This window comes from Poecilia formosa, unplaced genomic scaffold (genome assembly GCF_000485575.1).
Source record: "Poecilia formosa unplaced genomic scaffold, Poecilia_formosa-5.1.2 Scaffold254, whole genome shotgun sequence".
NCBI classification, from domain to species: domain Eukaryota; kingdom Metazoa; phylum Chordata; class Actinopteri; order Cyprinodontiformes; family Poeciliidae; genus Poecilia; species Poecilia formosa.
In genome coordinates, this window is record NW_006800193.1 from 131,387 (window position 1) to 153,688 (window position 22,302).

Consider the following 22,302-nt stretch of genomic DNA (forward strand, 5'->3'; position numbering starts at 1 on the left):
ATTATATATTTGGTGTCTGTGGCTTCTGCTGCTCTATTTCTGCTTGTGGCTGAACAAACAACAATGGCTTTCTTTGTGTTTTTCCTCTTGGATTAATTGGACACCTCCCTCGTGGCTGATGTGCCATCAGAAACTCGTGAATCTGGACCAATTAGATGGCTACCAAGTAAAAAACTGCAAGGCTGCAGGACTGAAGGAGCAACTGGGAAGAAAGAAGCGTCACTGCAAGGAGAAGCTGTCAGGAGGACAACAAACAGCGTGTCTGCCCGCCGAAGCAACAGTGATTTGGAATTAAAATGGAGATACGGGGAATTAGACAAGATCTGATTGGGAGTTTTTTTTTTTTTTTTTTTTAAAATGGAGATACGGGGAATTAGACAAGATCTCATTGGGAGTTTTTTTGTTTTTTTTCAGGGGATTTAACAAAAAATGGTAAAAAAAAAATAAAGCACATGCGATCCTCCTTACAGGCAGCTCTAATGGTGCAGATGTAAATAACTCATTTTCCAGTCATCAAACAGGCAATCAGTTTCAATTCTGTTGCACGGTTTTAATTTAGAATTCACATATTTTGACAAGATAAGAAGTTAAGCTATTTGGAAGTTCTTAAAATATTCACTCACTGCAGAAAGCCTCGCAACTGAACTGATAGTCGGATATAGCTGTAGTGTGCATGAAGAGCATTCTATTCTGCCACTTGGATTCCAGACAATCGTATGCCTGGCTACATTTTCGCCAAAGGAGAAATAACAGAAAAAGACGATATGCTGCAGAGAGACTCGAGTATTTTTTTTTTCCCCCATACTTATACAAACATGTACAACACCTAAATCCTCTTTTCCTACTATTCCATTTGCATAGACTTTGAAACTCTGCACAGGAGAGGAAATCGTTTTGCCTCACCTTACAGTCTGGTCTGCCAGCCAGCCGGCGTCACAGTTCTCATAGCCGTCGGCGAAGGTTGATTGCAACTGGCCGGGTGTTGCAATGGTGGCCGAGTTCTCTATGCACACCCTCTTGGCATCAGCGAAGGACAAGGCGTAGCGATCGTGAGGGGCCCGGTAGTGGAACACTACACCTGAGATATAAACAAAGATAATCCGTTAAAATTGTTGCATTGGCTCCCTGTACATCTCAGAATGTATTTTAAATTTCTTTTTAGTGGCTTTTAAATGGTCTTAATGGCCTTGGGCAATCATTTACTTGCAGACCCGCTACCCTCGGGCATTGGTCTATTAACAGGCCCAAGAATACCTAAGGAAATATTGCTCTCCAGTATTGTGACAGCCATCTGTGGAGTAGTATGCTCTCTGAGTGCCACAGAGGATGTGGCTGATGTTTTGGCTGCGGTTCCTGAACCGGATCATCCGCGCTCAGTCCATCCACTTTCCACACATTTTAACAAAGGCACATTTCATTTTGTGGGTTTATTGTTTATAGTTCTGTGTAGCACTTTGACCTGCTTTATAAATAAAAGGGATCGATTGATGGACGAGACACAAGACACCGGAACAAGCAGGGAGAAAACAACGCAAATTTACGGCCTGAAAATCTCAGCACGTTTTATGAACAGCAGCCTGGCGCCATTAAAGCACGAGCACGTTCATCCGCGGAGGTAAACAGTGGAGCCCTCTAGCTCTAGTCATCATGTGTTGACATTGTTCCATCTGTGCAGGACAAACCGGCAGAGCTGGGGTTCAGCAACCTGCGTGTACTGTACATGTCTGATTTATATCAGGTCGTCGATCGGCTCAATAAAAAAAAAAAAGAAAAAAGAAAAAAAAAATACATATGTTGCCCTTGGATACAGTGTGTAACAAGCAGTGGGGATATTTATCTTACTGCTTCAGCTCTACACACAGAGTCTCTGTGCTGAATTTTCCCTGCTTCTAAGTTCATGATGGAATGACAGGCAAGGCAAACAAAGAAACGGAGCAACAATGCTTTCTATAGACTGGCACTCCTGCCAGGGTGTAAAATCCCCGTCACTCAGCGGCTGCTGGATGCGGGTACCAACAGCGCTGTCAGGTCGCATATTAAAGTCAGATGCATAGACGGAAAGCTTTCAGCAGGTATGTGCATGGAATTCTTAAAGGCAGTGACTCCTTAGCATTTTTACGAAAAGTATCACATTAGTGTTGCAGTCTGCTCTCTTAAAGGTAAAGGTAATTTTATTTGCATAGCACATTTTCAGCAACAAGGCAATACAAAGTGTTTTACTCTTAAAATGAAACTATCAAACTTAGAAGTTTCACAGTCAGAAATCTAAATTTCAGGTTGGAAAACCAAAACGGCCGTCTTGCATATAAAACATAGGGATAGTTGGAGTGAAAAGAAAAATAAAATTTATTCAGACTTTTAGTAATTAGTATCTTGTTCGATCTTTTAGGCACCGTTGTATACAACCATATATGTGAATACAAATCAGAGAAATACATATTTAGTCTGGTCACACTGAGCACATCCATTTGAAAAACCCACAAATTTTAACCTTTGAACCGAAGCAGAGGTTTTTATGCTTTGATTGTATTCCTACATCAGCATGAGTTGTCTCACAATAAACATGGTATGATTTCAAAATAGCTAAAAATGTATGTCATAATTTATACCTCATATGCATGTTGATGTGCACTGATGGTCAGCTGGCTGATACATGGCTCCTATGTTTTGTTTTGTTTTTGTTATGAGTATCAAAAAGAGAAATCTTTTTTTTTAATATGTTTTCAGTAAAAAAAAACACAAACATTCAAGGCATGAAAAATGAAGGAGAGCCTCACAACACTTGCTACTGAAGCGTAGCTGTTTAATTATGAAAGTTGTTAAAGTATAAGCTGATTGGCAAACTGTTCTTTAAAAAAAAAAAAGATAACATAAGGCAATTACTTGTTCTTAAAACTATGACACCGTTAAATTGTAGTAAGAACGATAACAAGCAGTCCAAGTACCATTGTCGGAGCTTGTACCGCAGCGCACGAACCGAGGCTTCTGGGTACGCACAAATGCTGAAAAAGGGTGGTGAGAAAATGAAATTGACTAGAAGAAACTAGCTCAGCTGAACTGTGAAAGGTCCACACGTCCATCTACCAATCTCTGCCCGACATTCACACGCCCCTGAGGACCAGCCCGTGTCATGCAAGCTTGTGTGCTTTTGCCTCCTTTATCCTCTATGACTTTGTCTGGGAAAGTGAGAGATTCCATGTGAGACGGATGCCGAAGAGGCCGTTTAAGTATAAGAATAACACTACAGGCTTTAGTGCGAAAAAAAGCTGGCAGCGGTGTTTTGAACGTAAGATGCAAACAGAATTCTCCTCAGTCTCTGCAGACCGTCTGGCTTTTCGGTCATTCTCCTTCTCTTAGCTATATGGAGCATAAACCCTCTGAAATATCTCCTTTTTTTTTTCTTGCCCTTATTTTCATCCTCCAATCCCTTTGATTTGAGGCTGTGGGACTTTGTCCAAAAAGAGATGCTAGTTTGCTCGTTAATATGTATGCAGGAGAGACAAATAACTTTCCTCTCAGTAAGAGGAAACCCTGTCCTGTTCCACAGGAGGGCTGGATGCCCAGCACCTTATGTCTATTTTTACTCTCAGCATCTTTGCACATCCTCACATGGTCTCTAAGGGGAAGAGCAGAGAGGCACCATATGTGACTGAATGATGCCCTCGTTTCAGCATGGTGAGTAGCTGGTACTCTTTGCCCCCCTGGCAGGGTGCAGCATCCTGGGCAAACTCTGTCATTGTTAGACGAAAAAAAAACAAAACAAAAAAAAAACACTGTATTAATTTGTGAAAGCAGAAAAAGCAGACGCAGAATTTCAATTCAAGAGGACTCTGAAACAACAGGAATGAAACTTGGATCCAAAACATTAATTTTAGGACGTAACTCTATGAAATATGCTCATCTGCTTTCTTGCTAAGAGTTAGGAGGCAAAACTGCTCTTGATTCTCGGAATAAAAACTGGAAATTAAACAGGACCTGCTTAATAACGTTATTTTTTTTTTAAATGTGGAGCTTTAAAACTTATTAATTCTCATAGGAACTTATATATATTTTTTCCCGTTCTTAGCTTTATGACTTTATGAGAATGACAAAGACAGTCCAGTTTAAAATTAAAAGAAGAAAATAATGTAATTATCTCTAACATCATTCTTAGATATTAAATTGACTAGACTTTAATGCAATATGTCATGAAACAAATCACAATGAGAGCACATATGAATCTCTAATCACTCAAATAATTTTATTCCAACAAGCAGTAAGCTGTTGCTTTTTAATTAAGAATTATTATAGATTGTATTTACTGCTCAACAAATACTAAATAACTATTTACGTTAAGATAAAAATAAATTTAAATGTGCCACATTAGAATAAACAAAATGTTATACTAAGTGACTACTAATAAGCTTCTTTAGATTTACAAAGTTATTGATTTTTTTTAATACAGACGGCTTCATAACGGCTTCAAGTCAATCAGTGTCTACTATTTATCCAAAAATGAGAAAAACAGCGTAACATGAAATTCAAGTGAGATGTCTGTTTGCCAAAAAGGTCCAAAAACAAAATTTCTACTAATAAAGTTGCATTTTTCCACACTGACAACAATTTAATCATTTGGAGGAATGGAAACAGAAACGAGACTGAATGTGTGGCACTCATTTTCTCCTTTCACTCCACTCTGTTTTTATTATTATAATTATTATTTTGTTTCATAAGCAGTTATGGAGAATAGTGGTGAACAGATTCTCCACCAGCCCACCAATAACTGACCCAACGGGGAAACCGCTTTTTTTAACATCAGTGCAAAATTATTTTTAAACTTTTTTTTTTAAACACATCTACGAGGACTACTACTCAAAAATAAGAGCAAACACAATTATATATAGTTTAGAGTTGTATTTAAAGCGGCTCAAACTATTATGGAGAGTAGTACAAATATATTCAGAAAGCATTTCAGAGTTACATAATCTCTGCCTCTTGACTTATGTTAGCTGCATGTAGCCACTTACAAACCTAAAATGGATAAGAGAGAATGAATATGTGGGAGAAGAAAGTGAAGATTAAAAAATGAAACACAGTTCTGAGCATGAAATGAGTGGTGTGGAGTATTATGAAACGATACGGCCGAGCAGTATCAATACTTGCAAATGACCAATTTGATGCCTGAACAGAATTAGCGAGAAGGGTCGAGCGCTGTCACGTTGCAGGTCTTGCCAATAAAGACCAAACCGCAGAGACGGTTGCTCCTCACCGGCTTCATAAACGGTTTCATTCTGAACAAGAGGCAGTGATTGGCCAAGAGTTGCAGGACACAGGCTCTCAAAAGCATCATATTAGGGTTAATGAAGATGCTGCTATTTAAGAAGGGAGAACTGGGCTCTACGTCCCGCAGACAAAACCTAGAAAAATGGAAAACGGATAAGACACAATTGCCTGATTTCCCCGCATTGTAGTTCACGCGTTTTCCCTTAAGGGCAATTTATGGACAAGGAGAAAATGATGTTTGTGTTACTTAAAACAGTGGCTATTGTAGCATGCTGTGCCTCTCCAAAATAATAAGGTCACTGCATTTAGCGCTGGTGCTAGCTATATTTATACTGGCACAGTTTGCTCCAAGTTGTGCGGTTGCTCTGGTGATTATAGCAGCTTGCCATTAAACATAAACGTGAGTGAACTGGACAGAATGTGGCGACAGCTTTAAAGCTACAACACCTTAACAAAGTCTTTGAAACTCTCCAATCTATTACTAGCTAATTTGTTTCCAAAGAACCATACAAAGCTAAAGGTGAAGAACTAGTACTTAAACAGCTCGGTGGGATAATGTTTAATGTTTCCAAGTGCCTTTCACCATTCCCCATCATCACACGTTCAGCAGGGACAGTAAACAACTGTAACGGCTGTATTAACCTCACATGGAAAACAGAGTTATTAGTATTCATAGCTGCAGACGTGGAAAACAAAGTGTTAACGCCGCCACCAAGTGCAGCAGAGATTTTGATAAGGAATGTTTTCTACAGATGAAACCAAGGTTCCTCAGGAAATACTCAGTGGTTTCAAATACTCGTCACAGAGAACCGCTGAGAAAAAAAAATGCAGAAAAATGTTACAAGATTACACAGAATGTCAGATGTTTAGATAATCACGCAGACGATCCAGTGCGCATGTGGTAATTGCATGGTTTAGGAAGCACAGATGCTCGTGAACTGTTAATAGAATATAATAGAAACAGTTAAAATTCAATCCACAGAAAAATCAATGAATTCATGAATACTGAAGTGCAAACAGGCCGGGGTCCACTGTACTCCCAAAGGTCTGAACGCCTGACTTTATATATTAATGAACTTTAATAAAATTCCAGTCTTGATACATAGGCTTAAAGAGCTTAAAGATTTGAATCCGCCTTGCAGCTATAAGAGCAGTCTGCATGCCTTTATGCACCTGTGGCCATGGAAGTGATCGGAACAACCGAACTCAATAATTTGGAGGAGGGTCTCTGTACTATTGATAATCTAATGTTAGTTGAAGATGTTGTACCTCAAACTGGCATTTTAATAAACCCAACTCTTTATTTAGTATAGCCATAAATAAAACTAAGGCTCTGTTTACACAGAGTCGATCTTCAGTGGAAAACCACAAACACTTGGCTCGTAGTAGACGGAAACATGCGTTTTCTAAATGAGGTGGTAGATAAGCCCATGCGCGTTTCGATAACGTGCTAAAATCACAGCGCCATATAGTGGCCTGGCATGACAACTACAGCTGACTCAAGGTGGTCTTGTCTAAACGTGGAACGTTTCTCCAACCATCATCCAAAAATTCCCACGGTTTCCAGGCGGTGATCTTGTATAAACACAGCCCAAGTCGATGCAAGTGCAGAAATTTTTATTTTGAACAAAGAAGGTACTTTAAAACGAGGCAGCGTTTTACTCCATTGTTATGCGCAGCAAAGTCCTCACTGATCCTCTCTGAGTATCTGGGTTGATGAGTAATTATGAATAATCAATTAAGCAATTATAAATATCCAAAGAAATTACAGCTGCCATAAATCAGCACCGTGTCTCTTGTTGAAGGCAGTCTTATCGATCAAGCCGCTGTATGTGAGACATCTAATTAATTTCGAAAGCAAAATCTTACAAACAGCAGCAAATAAAGGCTCAGAGAGCCTTTCAGTCCTTGCAAGGTGTCAATCGAACTGCTAGGATACAGAATTGATGATTCTTTTTATTCATGAGAATAAACTCAAGTTTTAGTATATTCTATAATCTAATATTCTTAGTGTTTGATATTAGTACATTCTAGTCACTTTGATATGTGTAGATAGTTATTTTTAGGTAAAGTTACTAGATAGAGAAGAAAATGAAATTAAATACATGAAGGAGAACTTGCTTAACTGATTAAACTGCAATTGAGTGGAAATGACAGTGAAGCTGATATGAGCCTTAAGACTTTGATTTTTCTCATGACCGTTTTGTTCTGTACTATAGGATTTCCAGATCAACAAAGGCATTACATACCCCGTCAAATAAAGTGTTACCAAAAACAATTTACACAGTTATACAAGTAAAAACAAATGGAAATAGTCACAATTATATGCAGTTTCACAAATCCTTGAAAAGTCCTGAACGAGCACCACAGTGTGCTTCCAAGCTTCTCGGTTTTTTCTTGTCACGCTTTTTGAAGTTTTTGAAGTTCTTTCCGTTTATAATTAATTGTGTTCAGTTTATTAAATCGGTGCCAAATTGGAACAAATGTCTTTCAAAGCACTTTTTGAGAAGCACATGTCCAGTTCAAGTCCAGTCAAACAAGAAAATTACTTTTTTGTGTGTTTGTCTTTTTAAATTCCAGCCTTTCGATCCGACCAGTGCGAAAAGAGCAATCTCATAAAAGTGTCCTGTTGTATCTGAGAGCAGCTTTTTATTTTAACCTCTTGGTCTCAGCAACCTACAAACAACTGTTCAAATATAGATAACACTTTGTTTACCTGTGACCTCCAGTGGAACGGTGTCCTGCTCGTCGTTGATGCCCACCACAACTTCACAGCGATAAAGTCCAGAGTCGCTGGACCGCAACCCGGTCAGAGCAAGGCTAGCGTTGTAGCGGTCCTTACTGTACCCAGGCAGCGACACACGACCCTGGAAGGCCTTTTTCACCTGAGAAATGTGGAGAAACAGTGAATAATAAAATAAAGGAAGCGTCTTCCTCCTGTGGAGGAAGACAGTTAATATCCAGTGAAGTGATTCATATTTTATTGGTCACTGTTGCACCTTGACCACGTTGTCTTTGGCCACCAGGACCGACTGCTCCTTCTGCAGGCCGTCGGAGCCTCTCTGACCCCAAACCTTGGTCCATTTGATCCTGGGGGGCTCGTGGAAAGAGCTGCCGCCGGGGCGAAGGGTGAAGAGGCAGGGGAGCAGCACCGTCTTGGACAGCTCCTCGGTAATGGTCTGATGAGTGACCTTCCGCATATTCACCACAGTGTCAGCGCTGGTTAAACCTGAGGAGAGCCGAGGGGGAAAGGGGAAGAGAGAAGAAGCGTGAGTAATCAATCCGCTCTCGTAAACGCGGCCACCGACCGCTATTTCTCATTACTCTGAAAAGGTTTCGGTTAATCGATTGGCGCGGCCACGACGTGTGATTTCCTTCCAGTTTCTTTAGTTCCATTACGGTCCTCCTGTTTGTGGAGTAAAAGCAAAGTAGTCAGAAACTCATTGGGTGTCTTTGATGATTGTCAGTGATCTAGCAGAGCATTGTTGTTGCAGCTGACAGAACAAGTCAGGGAATAGGGAAAACGTCAAACATGCTTGATAAACCTTACATCACCCCTTGAATGTGCAGCACGAAATCAATACCAAACACCTCTTTGCCATTTAAAGCATTGCCTCCAAGAAGACAGTTAGTCGTAATATAACTTAACAAGATCTCCTATATGTCTGCATGTGCATTTATAACACATTATCAAAATGCTCTAATGTCTTGTTTGAAATAAAAGAATTGCATCATTTGCATTGCAGAGGTAAACACCTAACCTCTGATCCACGTGTGCTTGTTTATATTCAACGCACACAGTGATTTTTTGCCTTCTTTTTCTTCTTGCTCCCTTATCTTTTCCTGTTCTCTTTCCCGTTACATCTAAGAACAACATATAAGAAAAAAGGCACGTTCTCTAAATTACGTCTCCACAAACCCCAGTGGCGGTACACGCAAGTTGAATCAGCTGACCGAGTTGTTAGCCACACTGCTAGAGGCAGATCTGTCACTCAGTGGAGTGCTTTGGCATAATCCTCACTCCTTAGACTGACCCGCTGCGCAGACGACCCCAGAGTTACAGATTGATTAAAGTGCTGTCCTTTGGTCAACCTCAGGTAGACAATTTAGTTTTGGTGGATGTATCTCAAAATGTACCCGTTTCAACAACTGTTGCAGACTAAAGATGTAACTGAACTAAAACACTGACATTACCCTTATTTCATCCAAATTTGTTGAGATCTAATAAATCTCAACAAGTTTAGTTGTTGCATATTTTCGACACTCTTTGACCTGAAATGTAGTGCTATTTCCAGTTTGACTCAATTTATTTTGACTATTTTAAAGATAAGTGCACAGAGCCAAGCATGAAAACAAACATTCAAAACACATCAAAGCATAAAAAGAAAGAAAAGTAAGAAAATCTCAGAGCAGGTTTCAGACTTTGAGGGAACGTAGAGCTTTGGACTAACGTTCTCGCATTGAAAACTGTAAATTATATATAACATTTTTTCTTTCCCTAAAGGAAATCTGATGCAGACATGGCAGAAACTCTATTCTTCTGTTTGCTTCTGAGAGTGGAGTCAGTAACGCGACGCCATGACACCACGGTGCCTCTCTGACCAACTACACACACATCAACGCTGAGAAACCCGACCGCAAAAATGAAGAGATGAGCCGAGATATTCTAAACAGCAGGTCCTGAACAGCTGAATTGAAAATTTAGAGCAGAGTTCTGCAGCAATAAACATTGTTTTTTTTTTTTATCATTATTATTATTTTAATAAATGACCTTAGGGTTAGATGTTCATTTAAAAACATTCCACTGGTCTCTTATGCAATTATATTGTCACATTGAATAAATATCAGAACAAAACCTGGGACTGCGTCGTAAAGAGCCTTCAGACATGATTTGTTGAGAATTGGCGCTGGAATCGAATTTCGACGACCGTCCAGAATGAACAAACTCACACCCTTTCATTGTTCTTTGCATTCAGCGGGAAAATGGTTAAATCTATACTTATAACGCGCTCCACAGAAAAGGGATCCGGCTTTCTGTTGTTGATCTTCACGGTCAAAACAATTCAAATTCAAACGTGGATCTGTCAAAAAATAAATAAATAAAATAAAGCATCCCAGATACCGTATGCCCACTTGCTGTCTTGATCTCCCTGGCTTTCAGCCCCTCATCAGACAGTGTCATTGTGACAGCAGCCCTCACCGTGTTTGCCTCGCTCCGTCTTTTTTACATCCCAGTTAACATCTCTGACAGCTGGGTTATTCTCACAGGAGTGGTGTTGGAGCAGAAGCTGTCTGTCACAACTTCCACCCCTCGAAACAGCAAAGAGGAAACTTTTTTTTTATTTCTTTGTTTTTCTTTTCTTAGTTTTCCAATTTCTTTTAGAGACAGAGATGCAATCACCATGTGCTGCTCTAGTTCTTTTCACTGTTTCTTTAATCTGGGTCTTCATTTCTTTGATTTTTTTTCCTGTGTTTCTTAAACTCACTGTGGCCTTCCTGGTTTCATTCTTTGACTATTCGAAATCTTGACCCTGCCAGGGAAGTTTGTCATGGTATGTCAAGGTGCAACAACAAACAAACTTTGATGCATTTTATTTCTATTTCAAAAGGACTCATAGTTTTCAAATTTCTTTTGCAAATTTGAAAAGTGTTGCACACTTTTGTTTTCAGCCCCCTTTCCTCTGATTCCCTTGATTGAATTCTAGAGCAAACCATTACCTATTGGACTCATGGTAGTAAATAGACTCCTCCTTTGAGTGATTTAATCTCAGTTTAAGCACAGCTGTTCTGGGAAGGCCTCAGAGCTTTGTCAAAAGTCCGACTATTAAATGTGTACTTCACATATAGAAAGAAGGAAGCAACCAGTGAAATAAAGGTTAACTGCATCAAAGTTGATTCAGCTTGATGCAAAACGCTACGATGGAAAACTAACGAGAACAAACCATCCCCATGATGGTGGTAAAATGATCATGTTTGTTCTTTTCTTAAGGAGAGCCAGTTAAATGTTGGAAATGTGTCAAAACTGTTTGCAAAATTAAACGAGCTACTAGTGAATACAGCACAACGCTGTTGGAGTCATCCAGACATAATCACAAACAATCCCAGCCACCGGTTTTTGTCTGGACATTTAGTTTTGAAGGAAGCCGATGAACGTTCATGAAGTCTGTTGATTACAACACAGATGACGGTGGACATGCATGAAGAAAAAGAGCCCCACTGATTTATTTCCCTTAGTGCTATCGTCCACTGCAAACTATTTATTTGTCCTTCTGTGGACTCACTTGATTGAATACATGTTAAAGCGCTATCCCCTGCAGGGTCAGCCTGTCCTGTCTGTAATTAAATGTCAGATTGTTTAAACAGTAAACTTGCAGCAATCACAGACACACTGCTGTTTTGTCATTTTGCCCCCCAGTGTCCTGCTTATTCTCTTCTCTCTATTCATGCCCTACAATTCAGGCTACATGCCAGTTTTAAAACCCATTATTTCAACTCAACTTCTTTGTCTCTCTATTTTCTCTTCGCCTTTGTATGACAGATTTACTTTTTCATTTGTCCTTGTTGAAAAGATGCTGTTTTTACACTAGGACTCGCGTGATGGGAACACTGCGTTCGCGAAAAGATGTTGGAAAGCCACACATCACCGACGTAAAAATAAACATTTTCTAACAAAAATCTTAAACTCGTTGAACATTGCCATTTTTTTTGTTTGTTTGTTTAATAATCTTGAAAACTGCAGGGCTGTACAGTGTGACAAATGTTGCATTTCCAATGAAAAAAAACTCAACTGTGCTGTTGTACATGCCCAACAACTGGATGACCAAAGTCTGCCATGATTGTGTCTGTCTTAGGGCAATGACTTTAGCTGAATCATTTAAGATTTAAATGTGTTTTTATGATGTAGCTTTCCTCAACAGATTCCATAGGCTGCATGACTTTACATCACAGATTTTATGTATTACAGGGGAAAATAAATCAATCCAAACCAGCCAACCTCTAAGTGGGTTGTTTTTAAGCTATTCCAAGTAAAACTTGCAGGCACGCTTCAGATCCTGGTCCTTCTGTATAACCCAAGAGAGCTCGAGCTTAAGGATGTTCACCATGAGGGCCAAATTCATGATCCCATCAGTTGTGGTAAGGAGCACCAAAAGCCCCAGACCATCCCACCTCTACCACCGTGGTTTACAGTGGGCTCCTTCTATGAAATGCTGTTTTCGTTGACGCCACATGTAACTGAACACACATCTTCCAAAGTGTATGACTTTAGTCTGATTAGTTCACAGAATGTTTTCCAAAAAAGTCTCGGGCTCATCAAGTTATTTTCTTGCAATTGTGAAAGGGACATTTTTGTTCCCTTCAGTCATTTTCTCTCCTGTGAAAGCCGTTTACCCAGCTCTCTTTCTTATTGTACCATAATGAACACTGACCTTAACTTGAGGGAAGTGATGCCCGGCAGCTCAGATGTTGTTCTTGGTGCTTTTGTGAGCTGCTGAATAAGATGATTCGCCACTCTTCCGTGTTTTGTGTTTTATGTTTTCTTTGTGAATAATTGCTCTCACTCTGCCTCGCTAGAGTCCAAAAGTCACAAAAATAAAACTCCGTCACCCTTTTCAGAGCGATGGATGTTAGTGACTTTGTTTCTCATCTGTTCTTGAATCCCTTTCATCGGGACATGATGCGTTTGGAGCCCTGTTAGCCCGCTTCATGTTATGCTACTTTTATTTAAGTCCTTTATTGTTTACATAAGCCTGGAAGCAATATCAGTACATGTACTTACACATCAGCTTACATTTGTCTGACATTAAAATTTGGTCGAGTTTCTGAAACAAACACACTGGAACAAAAAACAGAAGAAATTTCACTTTGTGACAAAAAAATTGAGAAGTTGGGTAGGCACTTAAATTTTAGCACCATATTGGAGTCTTTGTTTATATTTTCACATTTGAGAGCATTAGATCGCGTGAACGTACAATAATCATGTGTCATCACTTGATGTTTGGTCAAAGTGCCTCTGAAAACACACACACACACACACACACACACACACACCCACACACACACACACACAAAAAGGCACATGAATAATTGTCACTGCTCATTCGTGCAGCCGTTATGCTTTTTCAGTTGTTCACTGTAAGAGGTTGAGTGCTTCTTCCCTGATAGCTTAACATCAGCCCTCCCATCACATTTTCCTCTCCCCACAGGCGCATAAACACACATAAATATCCACTCCTTTGCTTCTCCTAGTGGCATCGCTTAGACAAGCGCTACTTGTCTAACTCCCACCCCAGCTGGTCTATATTACTTTGGCTGGCAATACCAAACAGGATTTGTGCTCTGAAATGGCCTCTGATTCAGCACTCAAGAGGAGCTCAGCCCATCAAGTGAGATGACCTGTGAAAAAAAAAAAAAAGAGCGAGAGGGTTTTTGTAAGCACAATAAGAGGAGGAAATAAAAGAATTGGGAAGGAAAACATACAATGACTAGCCTGATCACACAAGCAACTTTTCATCTGATGATGGTTTTGGTATTTGCTCTTTGAAAACGCGTTGTGAAAGAGGTGAAATAGAAATAGGATTGTAGCGTAAGAAAATTATTTAATCCCAATAGGAGTTGTACAAAACAGAACTGGAGCTTGAGAGGTCGGTAATTTTGTCTCTTTTGGTGAAACCAAAATGTCCTCTCCGGTTACTGCAGAGGAAAGTGAATTAAGGTGAGCGCTTTATTGTCCCCTGTTTATTTGGACTGGTTAAAACCTCTTTCACAAAGATGAAACCCAAGGTAAAACTTGAAGCATTCTCTTCAGCAGGCCAGATTCCCTTTAGTGCACTTCACGTCTGAAAATTCAATTTATGACCATTTTTCACTTTCAATGTAGGTAAATATAAAACAATGCAGAGCGAAACATCGCCGCTGCCTAAAATCTGCTTTTACATGGAAACATTGTCAGAGGCGCAACTTTTGTTTGGTTATCTGTCCGTGTGTCATATTTGTCTTTATGCTTTATTTTGAGTGAGCAAAGCCCCCCCTCGCTCTGAAAGTAAGATAACAGAACATAATTTCACTGTACAAATATTCTAAAAAAAGATGCTTTTTTTATAAAACAAGTACCTACACAGTGGAGAAAATATCTACTGAAAACAACATTTTCATCTGTGAATAGATTTCTAATCAGGGAAGTAGCATTAAATCTATACAAGACATGCATAAGAACCCCAATATACCACACATAAAAATCAACAAAAATTAGTTGATTTACCTTCAGCAAAAGTGTGCCAACTCTTGATTTTTCATGTAAAGTAATGCAAAAGGACAGAGTAAAAATGTGTTCAACATATTCACTGAAATTTAAAAAAAATAGTTAATAGAAAAGTCTTTGTTGGTTCTGATGCCTTAGTATATTTCCCTGTATGGAGAAATTATTTGAATTTTCCCACAAAACCAGTTTTTGTAGAGAAATCCATCTTCATACCTTAACAGATACTCATGGTGTTATTCATCATTCAAGAAAATTTAAAGAGACTGACCGGATTATATTCCTCCAGTACTGACTCGTTTAAATATTCTCCAGCAAAACTTCAAAACCAAGCCTTGAGCAGTTTTCTACAGCAGTGGAGTCTTAGACAGTAAACCTGCACAGAAGTCACTGCAATAGAGCACATTACTTCTTTTTTTATTTTTTTTTTATTGAACAACAACAAAAAATCTATCTGCTAATCTCAGGTCTTTCTAAAGTTATCTGTCAAATGGCGCTTTGGTAACTCATTTGATTAATGTCATTTGATTCATTATTAACTTCTCTGTTTGAAATATTGCGAGCACCATCTGGTTGCAGTAAGTTTATGGAGGAATTGTATTCTTTACTTCCACGCTATAGTCTCAGAGGTGCTGACAGAAACATTCAGAAGTTCAGCTATCTGTCCTGAACCGGTTCTATTTCGATTGGATTATTTCACTTTTTCTGAATTCTCACAGACTTTTCAATGCGTAGCAGGAAACCACTTGTCCTTTGTGCCTGCGGGCCTCAGCACTGTGTCTCCTACCAGTGCGGCACAATGCTTCCTGTGTTTCTGTAGATGTAGTCTGCGTACGGCACAGCTACTATTTAAGCAGAAGAAATTCGACTTCTGGGAGCGGATTTGGTCTTAGCAGATTGAGTGCAACGTCACCGTGACAGGAAAACAACCAGGTGTTGTGTTATGAGATGTTCAAATTATTTTTGCTTAAACTTAATCCCCTCAAATTATTAATACAGTCGCCTCATCTCACTGTCAATATTGCCTCATGGTGTGATCCAGAGTTTCAGAACAAAAAAAATTAATTTTACTTGATTTTCTTTAACTTTATCCAACTTCTTTTCCTCATGTATTAAACTCTGTCATCATACAACCTAATTATTCAGTGCACGTAACTTAATACATTTACTAATTTTTGTCAATTTTTCATATGCATAAATCACTTGGGCTGTTACTGAAATATAGAGAGATTATCATGTAAATGCCTCCATTTGAGAATATCTACAACAACAAAAAGAACAAAAAAAAGAAAACACAAGCCTGATAAGAGGTCTTTTCGTAACCTCGTCTTTTGAGAGGACAGATATTCCTCCTGCAGCTTGCAGATAGAGAAACCTGATCACCCAGGTGATTGTCAGCATCGCCTCGTCTTCCTTCCCTTTGTAGATGTATGCAAATGACCAAAAACAGCTGAAAAGGCTTTGGGTGTCTGATGCCAAGCTGCACACAGACACACGGTGGGCGGCGATGGCATTTTCATTTTAATAGGAACGCGGATGCAGAACCGTTCCACATCCTCCCTCTTCGTATTCTTCTTTTTCTCTTTGGTTCTTTTTGAAAATTCCTGCGGAAATTTTTTTTTTTTTTTTTTGAAGATAAAGACAGAGTGTGCAGAGTCGATCGTTCAAACTGAAGAGCAGCCGAAACTGATCGAGGGCAGCTGCCGCCAATCCGCTCCTTTCGCCTGTGTATCAGCTTATTACGTGTGTGTGTGAGTGTGTGTGTGTGTGTGTTCGTGCAGAAGGATTTGCAGGTCATAAGTCAAGACACATAAGTGTCTGACAGAAGCTTGCCGTCATTAGTTGATCACCGTATTAAGAAATGACAGCTGAAGCAACAAAACAACTGGACTGTGGCTGAGAAGTGGTGGAAGTTGTTTGCGCTCCTCAAATTAATTCGGATTTAATTAAATATTTACATAGTTGTCTTTATCGATGACGCATCTTAGATTACTTTTTAAAGCTCACAGAAATGAGACATACTAGATGGGATGATATCAAGAAGTACTGAAGTGGTTGCTAAAAATTTAATTTTGAAAAATTCAGAGAAAAAATATCTAAAATCAGAGGAAACATGTCTAAATTCGTAGGGAAAAAGTTAGAAAAAACATTTTCTCAGAATTCTGTGGAAAAAAAAATCAGAATTCAGAGTATGAATTCTCAAAAAAAAAATAAAATCAAAAGATATAAAGAAAGCAGGTGTAAAGATATATATGTATATATACTTTAAAAGAATTATGACACAATGCAGCACACAGTCAGTCTCACTAACACTGGATCGGTAAGCATCAATCTTCCAGGTTTTCCACAGTTTAATCAGATTTAGCTGTGGATCATCATCTGCAAGCCCAAAAGCCGCATTTGACAAGTCCTCACTGACCTCCTAAGATAACAATATTTAATATTATTGGAGACATATTTTTGCACCATTATACAGTGGAAATGAACATTTAGTTCACGTACACATCACTGGTCTGTGGTGTGCAGACAGGGAGGCAGAACGATTTCAGTTGTTCTAAATAAGCCTTAATTAACACTCCCTAAAAGAAGAAGAAGAAAAAAAAAACAGGAACAGGGAAGGTAGTGAGGCATGTATGGAATCTTAAATTTTACGCTCTTTATATAAACAATAGGTTAGCATAGGGGCCTTTATAGGATGGGGCCTCTTTTCCACAGACTCCAGGCTCATCCCAACCATAGAGCCACTGCTCCTAATTAGACGGCCCAGATTTATGTAATGAAAAATCTTGAGTTTGGGGTGCTGTGGTGGTGCTGTGGTGGCGCAGGGGCAAAGCATGACCCACATATTCAGGCCTTAATCCTCGTGGTGGTGGTCACGGGTTCGATTCCCGGCCTGGTGACATTTGCCGCATATCTTCCCCGTCTCTGATTACCCTGTTTCCTCTTGAACTACTTTCAAATAAAGGCCACTAGAACCAAAAATAAATAAATCTTGAGTTTTCATATATAGCAAAGCAGTCAAACCCAAGTTACAAAAAAAAAAAGAACATTTGAGTAAATGTCTCAATTTCTGCTTTCAGTCATTGCAAAACCACTTGATCCCACTCTTTCAGACATGAGCCAGGTGAAAGTTTGTTTCCCAGTACATTCCCCTAAACTACAAGGCCGTGTTCGTTTTTTTTTTCTTCTCGTCTCTGTTGGTTTATTTTGAATCCTGTTTCTCCATTTCACCTCATCACGACTTGTAATTAGCACGCTCAGCGTTTCGCTCGTGTGCAATTATCCCCTTACGCGTGTGAAGTTGTGAACTTCTCTTGTGCGCCGTCATTTTTTGATGCATCTTTTGTTCGCCGATCTCTTGAGTGGTTTGCTTTAGTCTAAAATTTTCTCACTTTATTTTCCATGTTTTCTTTGCTGCCTTGGGTTTCCTTTTTTTTTTTTTTTTGTCTGCAATTACCTTCTCTATTCTTCACCTGCCTTTGCGTCTCTCGTCATCAAAAATGCTTTTCAACAGTGTGAACAATGATGTACGCCAACATTTTAATAACAGCAGCAAGGCGGACTATGTCAAACATAAATTATACACTTTAAATAATTTGTTTTAATTACCGGTGTGTGTGTTTTTTTAAGACTTTATAAGGTTTACTCTGGTAAATGAGATTAAAATGCAAAGTTTAAGGCTGATTTGCACTGGGTGGTGTAGAATGCAGTGCAAGTTGATTCATATTTTTGAATCGATAGTTTCTTCACCACTCTAGTTATTTTATCTCTTTTAAACTTCTTCTACAACTCATATTTCTTGGCAACAAACTACAATAAAGCTTTAAATCGCCAATGACTGCTTTCAGCTGTCTGTGGGGACAGAGGGAGTGAATCTTTCAAATTAACAGTTTCAACTGTTTATGTTTCGAGGCACAAATAAAAGCAACTCATAAGCACCCTTTGTAGGGATTTGACAGAAAACATTTGCTTCTCGCATCGCTTTAAAGGCTTGTACCCTAAACATTTAGTTTTTTATTTTTATTGTTTTTTTGTTTTGTTTTTTCAAAATGTATGCAGTCTGTGAGGTTAAACTTTTCTCCCTGATCATTGTACAGGTAACTGAAACACCAGCACAGATGTTATCTTTGATTTTGTCTCCTAGGATTAAGCAAAATCTGGATTTTTATCAAAGAAAACCAACCTAGATGTGCTTTTAAAAGTGGCGATTAGAAACAGTGTTGTGATGGACCTCTTCTCAGTCAATCTTTTAGAATGACTTTGGGTTTTGGGTGAATTAAGGCAGGTATTAAAAACTGTAGTTTATGAGTGAAGAGAACCAGACATAATTAAAGTGATGCAAGTATCTGGCGAGGCCAGGTCACATCTAGACCCATGAATATTTTTTACTTGTTATTTCAGAACATATTATCAATAAAACAGAACAAATTCACGTGGGAGATTAAAGTTCACCACCGGCATGCTCTAAACATAAAATAATTCATTTTAATCTGAGTGAAGTTGTTGAACCTGAGAGATCTAGTTCTTGTTAAGTGTTAACTGGCGCAACACTTTACATAAGTGTAATTGTTGTCACAGAATAAGTCATTAATTACAGTTTTAAAGTTGAAAATCTTTTCATTCTCAAAACAGGAGCCAGCCGTCTTTCCGTACTCAACCGAATATGAAGTCAAACTTCAGCAAAACTCTTAGTCTGGGAGGACGGACTCCGAGTTTATCATCAGACATACACACACAAAAAAAAAAAATCACAGTTTTGTACCCGACTGTGAAAGAAACACACAAGAAACACACGTCTGGCAAAGTACAAGGTTCTGAGAAATCAGATGAAATGAATAACCGCACCGTTCTGCTTTGTCTGATCGCCGGTCTGCACACGTCAACACAAAGTGAACGCAATCCTAAAGGCGCATGTAGAAACATTAAGATGGATTCCAACCACTGCAGCTGTTTAATGCTGTGTGTTTGGTCGTGCGCTCATGTTCCCTGGCAGAAAACAAGCCCGTTCAGAAATAAAGTCTGAAAGCTGACATCCTCTCACACGAGATCCGCTCCCTAAATAGTTTCTGTAGCTTCTCGTTTCCTTCACTTGAGATCCAAGGAATCATCCTCTCGACTTTTCCACGTCTGGGTTTCCTGTTGTATTTTCCACCAACATCTTATGCTGGATTGCGTCACCTCTAGATTTTCTTTGAGTCATTTCTACCCCCGTGTGTTATCTACTTTAGTTTTTCCGAGCCTGTACCGCTTGTGAAAATCCCGATGCATTTCCGTCAGATTGCGGTCGATAAAAATATATACGATTCAGAACTGGGTTTGACATGTTGCACTCACAAAACACCTTTGTGTTTGTGTGATTTATTGCTACATGTACAAAAAGGGTAGAAATACAGATTTATAAAGTAAATATAAGTTCAATTCCACTGGAAATAAGCAAATAAATAAATGAATAAGCAAACAGATTTGTTAAGTGCAGTTCATAAGCTTATGTCTGGAGAGACCGTACAGGGTCGGGTCTGAGATTTCTACTTCTCCCCCTAATTGCCTCCTTGAGACTTCTTCAGAGTTTGTTTTTTTTTTTTGCAACCCTGCCCTGAATAACTTTAAAACATGACTTTATTTATCTACAACTTAAAAAAAACAACTCAGTCTCACAGCAACAACTTTCAGCTAGTCAAAAAAAAAAAAAAAAAATACAACTTGAACTGTATGCCAAAATACTAACTTATAGAAAATATGGCCAAAGAAAAACATTAATCAAAGCATAAGATAACCAGTTTATAACCAGATGAAAGTAGATATACGTCTTCACTAATAATCTTTCTAAGTAAACTTGAAGGCAGGGTTGAAAATGTAAGTTTAATGCAAATCTGTAAAAGCTTGTCTATGTCTGTAGCGAGTTTCCTTCGGTCTTTACTGCGACTTTCACAGTTAAAGACAGACCGCACTGGCTGCTGCGCCTTCATGTTTGCGTTACGAGAGCTCTTTAAATGTTTAAAGCTGGAGTATATAACTATTAGAAAAAATGTTTTTTTTTTTCTGTTAACTAATTTTCCTTACAAATCTCTCAGATCTTCAGAGAAGTGAAACCTTTTCAGTAATCGGGTGATGTCTGGAGGAAACGGGTTTATAAACCCTAAATGGATTATATTTAGGGTCATCAGAATGATGGGGAGCAGAGTGAATATACTTTTCCCACTTCTACTGTAAACTTATGTTATTTCAATATGACCTGTCATATAAAATCCCATATAAAAAAGGTTAACATTTGTGATAGCAATGTTTTGGATCCTCTTTCTGATCTGACAAACCTTCACAGCCACATAGGAGCAGATCTCTGAATATCACCAAGGTATATTCCTCAAGTGCTGCTGTCCAATCAGATCCCCTCAAATCCTCTCTGACCCCACAAGCATCCTCCCGTCTCCTCTACCTCTCTCTCTCTCTCTCTCTGACAGATATTAACCCTCTCTCAGCAGCTCTCTTCCCAGCTGAGCCGTTTCAGACCAGGCTGCGCTGGGATTTACAGAAACTCCCCTTAAGCTTCTGCCGTGACTAATTTTGCACCTTCTGTGGCGTTATAGTACATTTATCTCGTGTGACAAGCTCCCAACATTTTAAAATTTATAAGCACGATACACAGGCAATGGAGTAGTGGCGCTAAAAGTGCAAGCACAGTATTACCGCCGCATATACACAGACGCACACACGTGCAAAAAGCTTACCACCCTCACCCCCTCCTTAATCTGCTCTCTGCGTTCACATCCCACCCTTTTTCCAATTCTGCACCGTCAAGCGAGGTGTCACGGGGTGAGCTTTAATGCCAGCCCTCCCAGAGGTCCTCTTACCTCCCTGTGATTTTTTGCTTAGCTGGAAAAATAAAAGTGCAAAATCCACAAAGGTAATACAAGGTAAATCAGGATATTGTAACACAGTTAAGAGTTTCTTGGAGGGTTTTTATACATATTCATATCGACACACAGGAAAGCTGATTGGATTTTTCACCGTCTCCGCTCCTGCAAACTTGAGGCCCGAGTCAACGCCGAGCAGAAAACAAACAAACAAAAAAAAAAAGAAAACTACGACGAGGAGCGAAGCAGACGGTCGGCGAGGACACCGGGGAGCAGCGCGGGGGCGTGAAGTCTGCCCTACATTCGCAGAGACACATATAGATACGCACAGATATCCATCAGCGGCGCGCAGGCGGGGTGCAGAGAGGCCGGAGAATGACTGACGGACGTGAATACTTTCCCCACCCTCCATTTCCCCGCAGAGCCCCCTGGAATAGACAGATAAAACTGCCAAACGGACAGATCGGGAGGCAGCTGGGGCAACCAGATCCTGGGCGCAGATTGACAAACGACTCACAGTTTCACACAAATTCTCTGCGAATGCCCCGGCCCCTTGTTCCTCTGCCACACTGTCCTTCGCTCGTCACCGTCAGCAGTTTCGAAAGGTCACTCAGACAGACAGGCAAACACACGCAAAATGTCAAGACTCTCGCCAAACTTTGGATGACTTGATGATGTATAATTAGATGACTAACATCCTAAATTTCAGCTACTTTTATTTATTTATTTATTTATTTATTTATTTATTTTTATATACGAATCAAAAGAAAGTTTAATCAGCTTTCCTCACTGGAATTGGATATAATATCTCTGAGGTTTAATCAGGCCTAAAATACATTTCAATTTCTTAGACGTGGCTTAAAAGATAAGTGTAAGCTCTGTGGACCAGAATGCTTCTGCATCTTCACATCTCATGCTTTTAGTCTCTCCTTA

At 39.4% G+C, this 22,302-nt stretch overlaps 1 protein-coding gene across 2 annotated transcripts in view; it reads right to left on the minus strand.

Moving 5' to 3' along the window:
* ncanb (neurocan b) overlaps window positions 1–22,302 on the minus strand; it is a 157,067-nt gene that overhangs the window by 94,315 nt on the left and 40,450 nt on the right. For both annotated transcript variants that reach the window (XM_007570033.2, XM_007570032.2), the window contains exons 3-5: window positions 8,262–8,491; window positions 7,979–8,147; window positions 904–1,078 (exon numbers count right to left, since the gene is read on the minus strand). In XM_007570033.2, coding sequence (XP_007570095.1) covers window positions 904–1,078; window positions 7,979–8,147; window positions 8,262–8,491 — 574 coding nt within the window. The remainder of the gene's footprint in view (window positions 1–903; window positions 1,079–7,978; window positions 8,148–8,261; window positions 8,492–22,302) is intronic.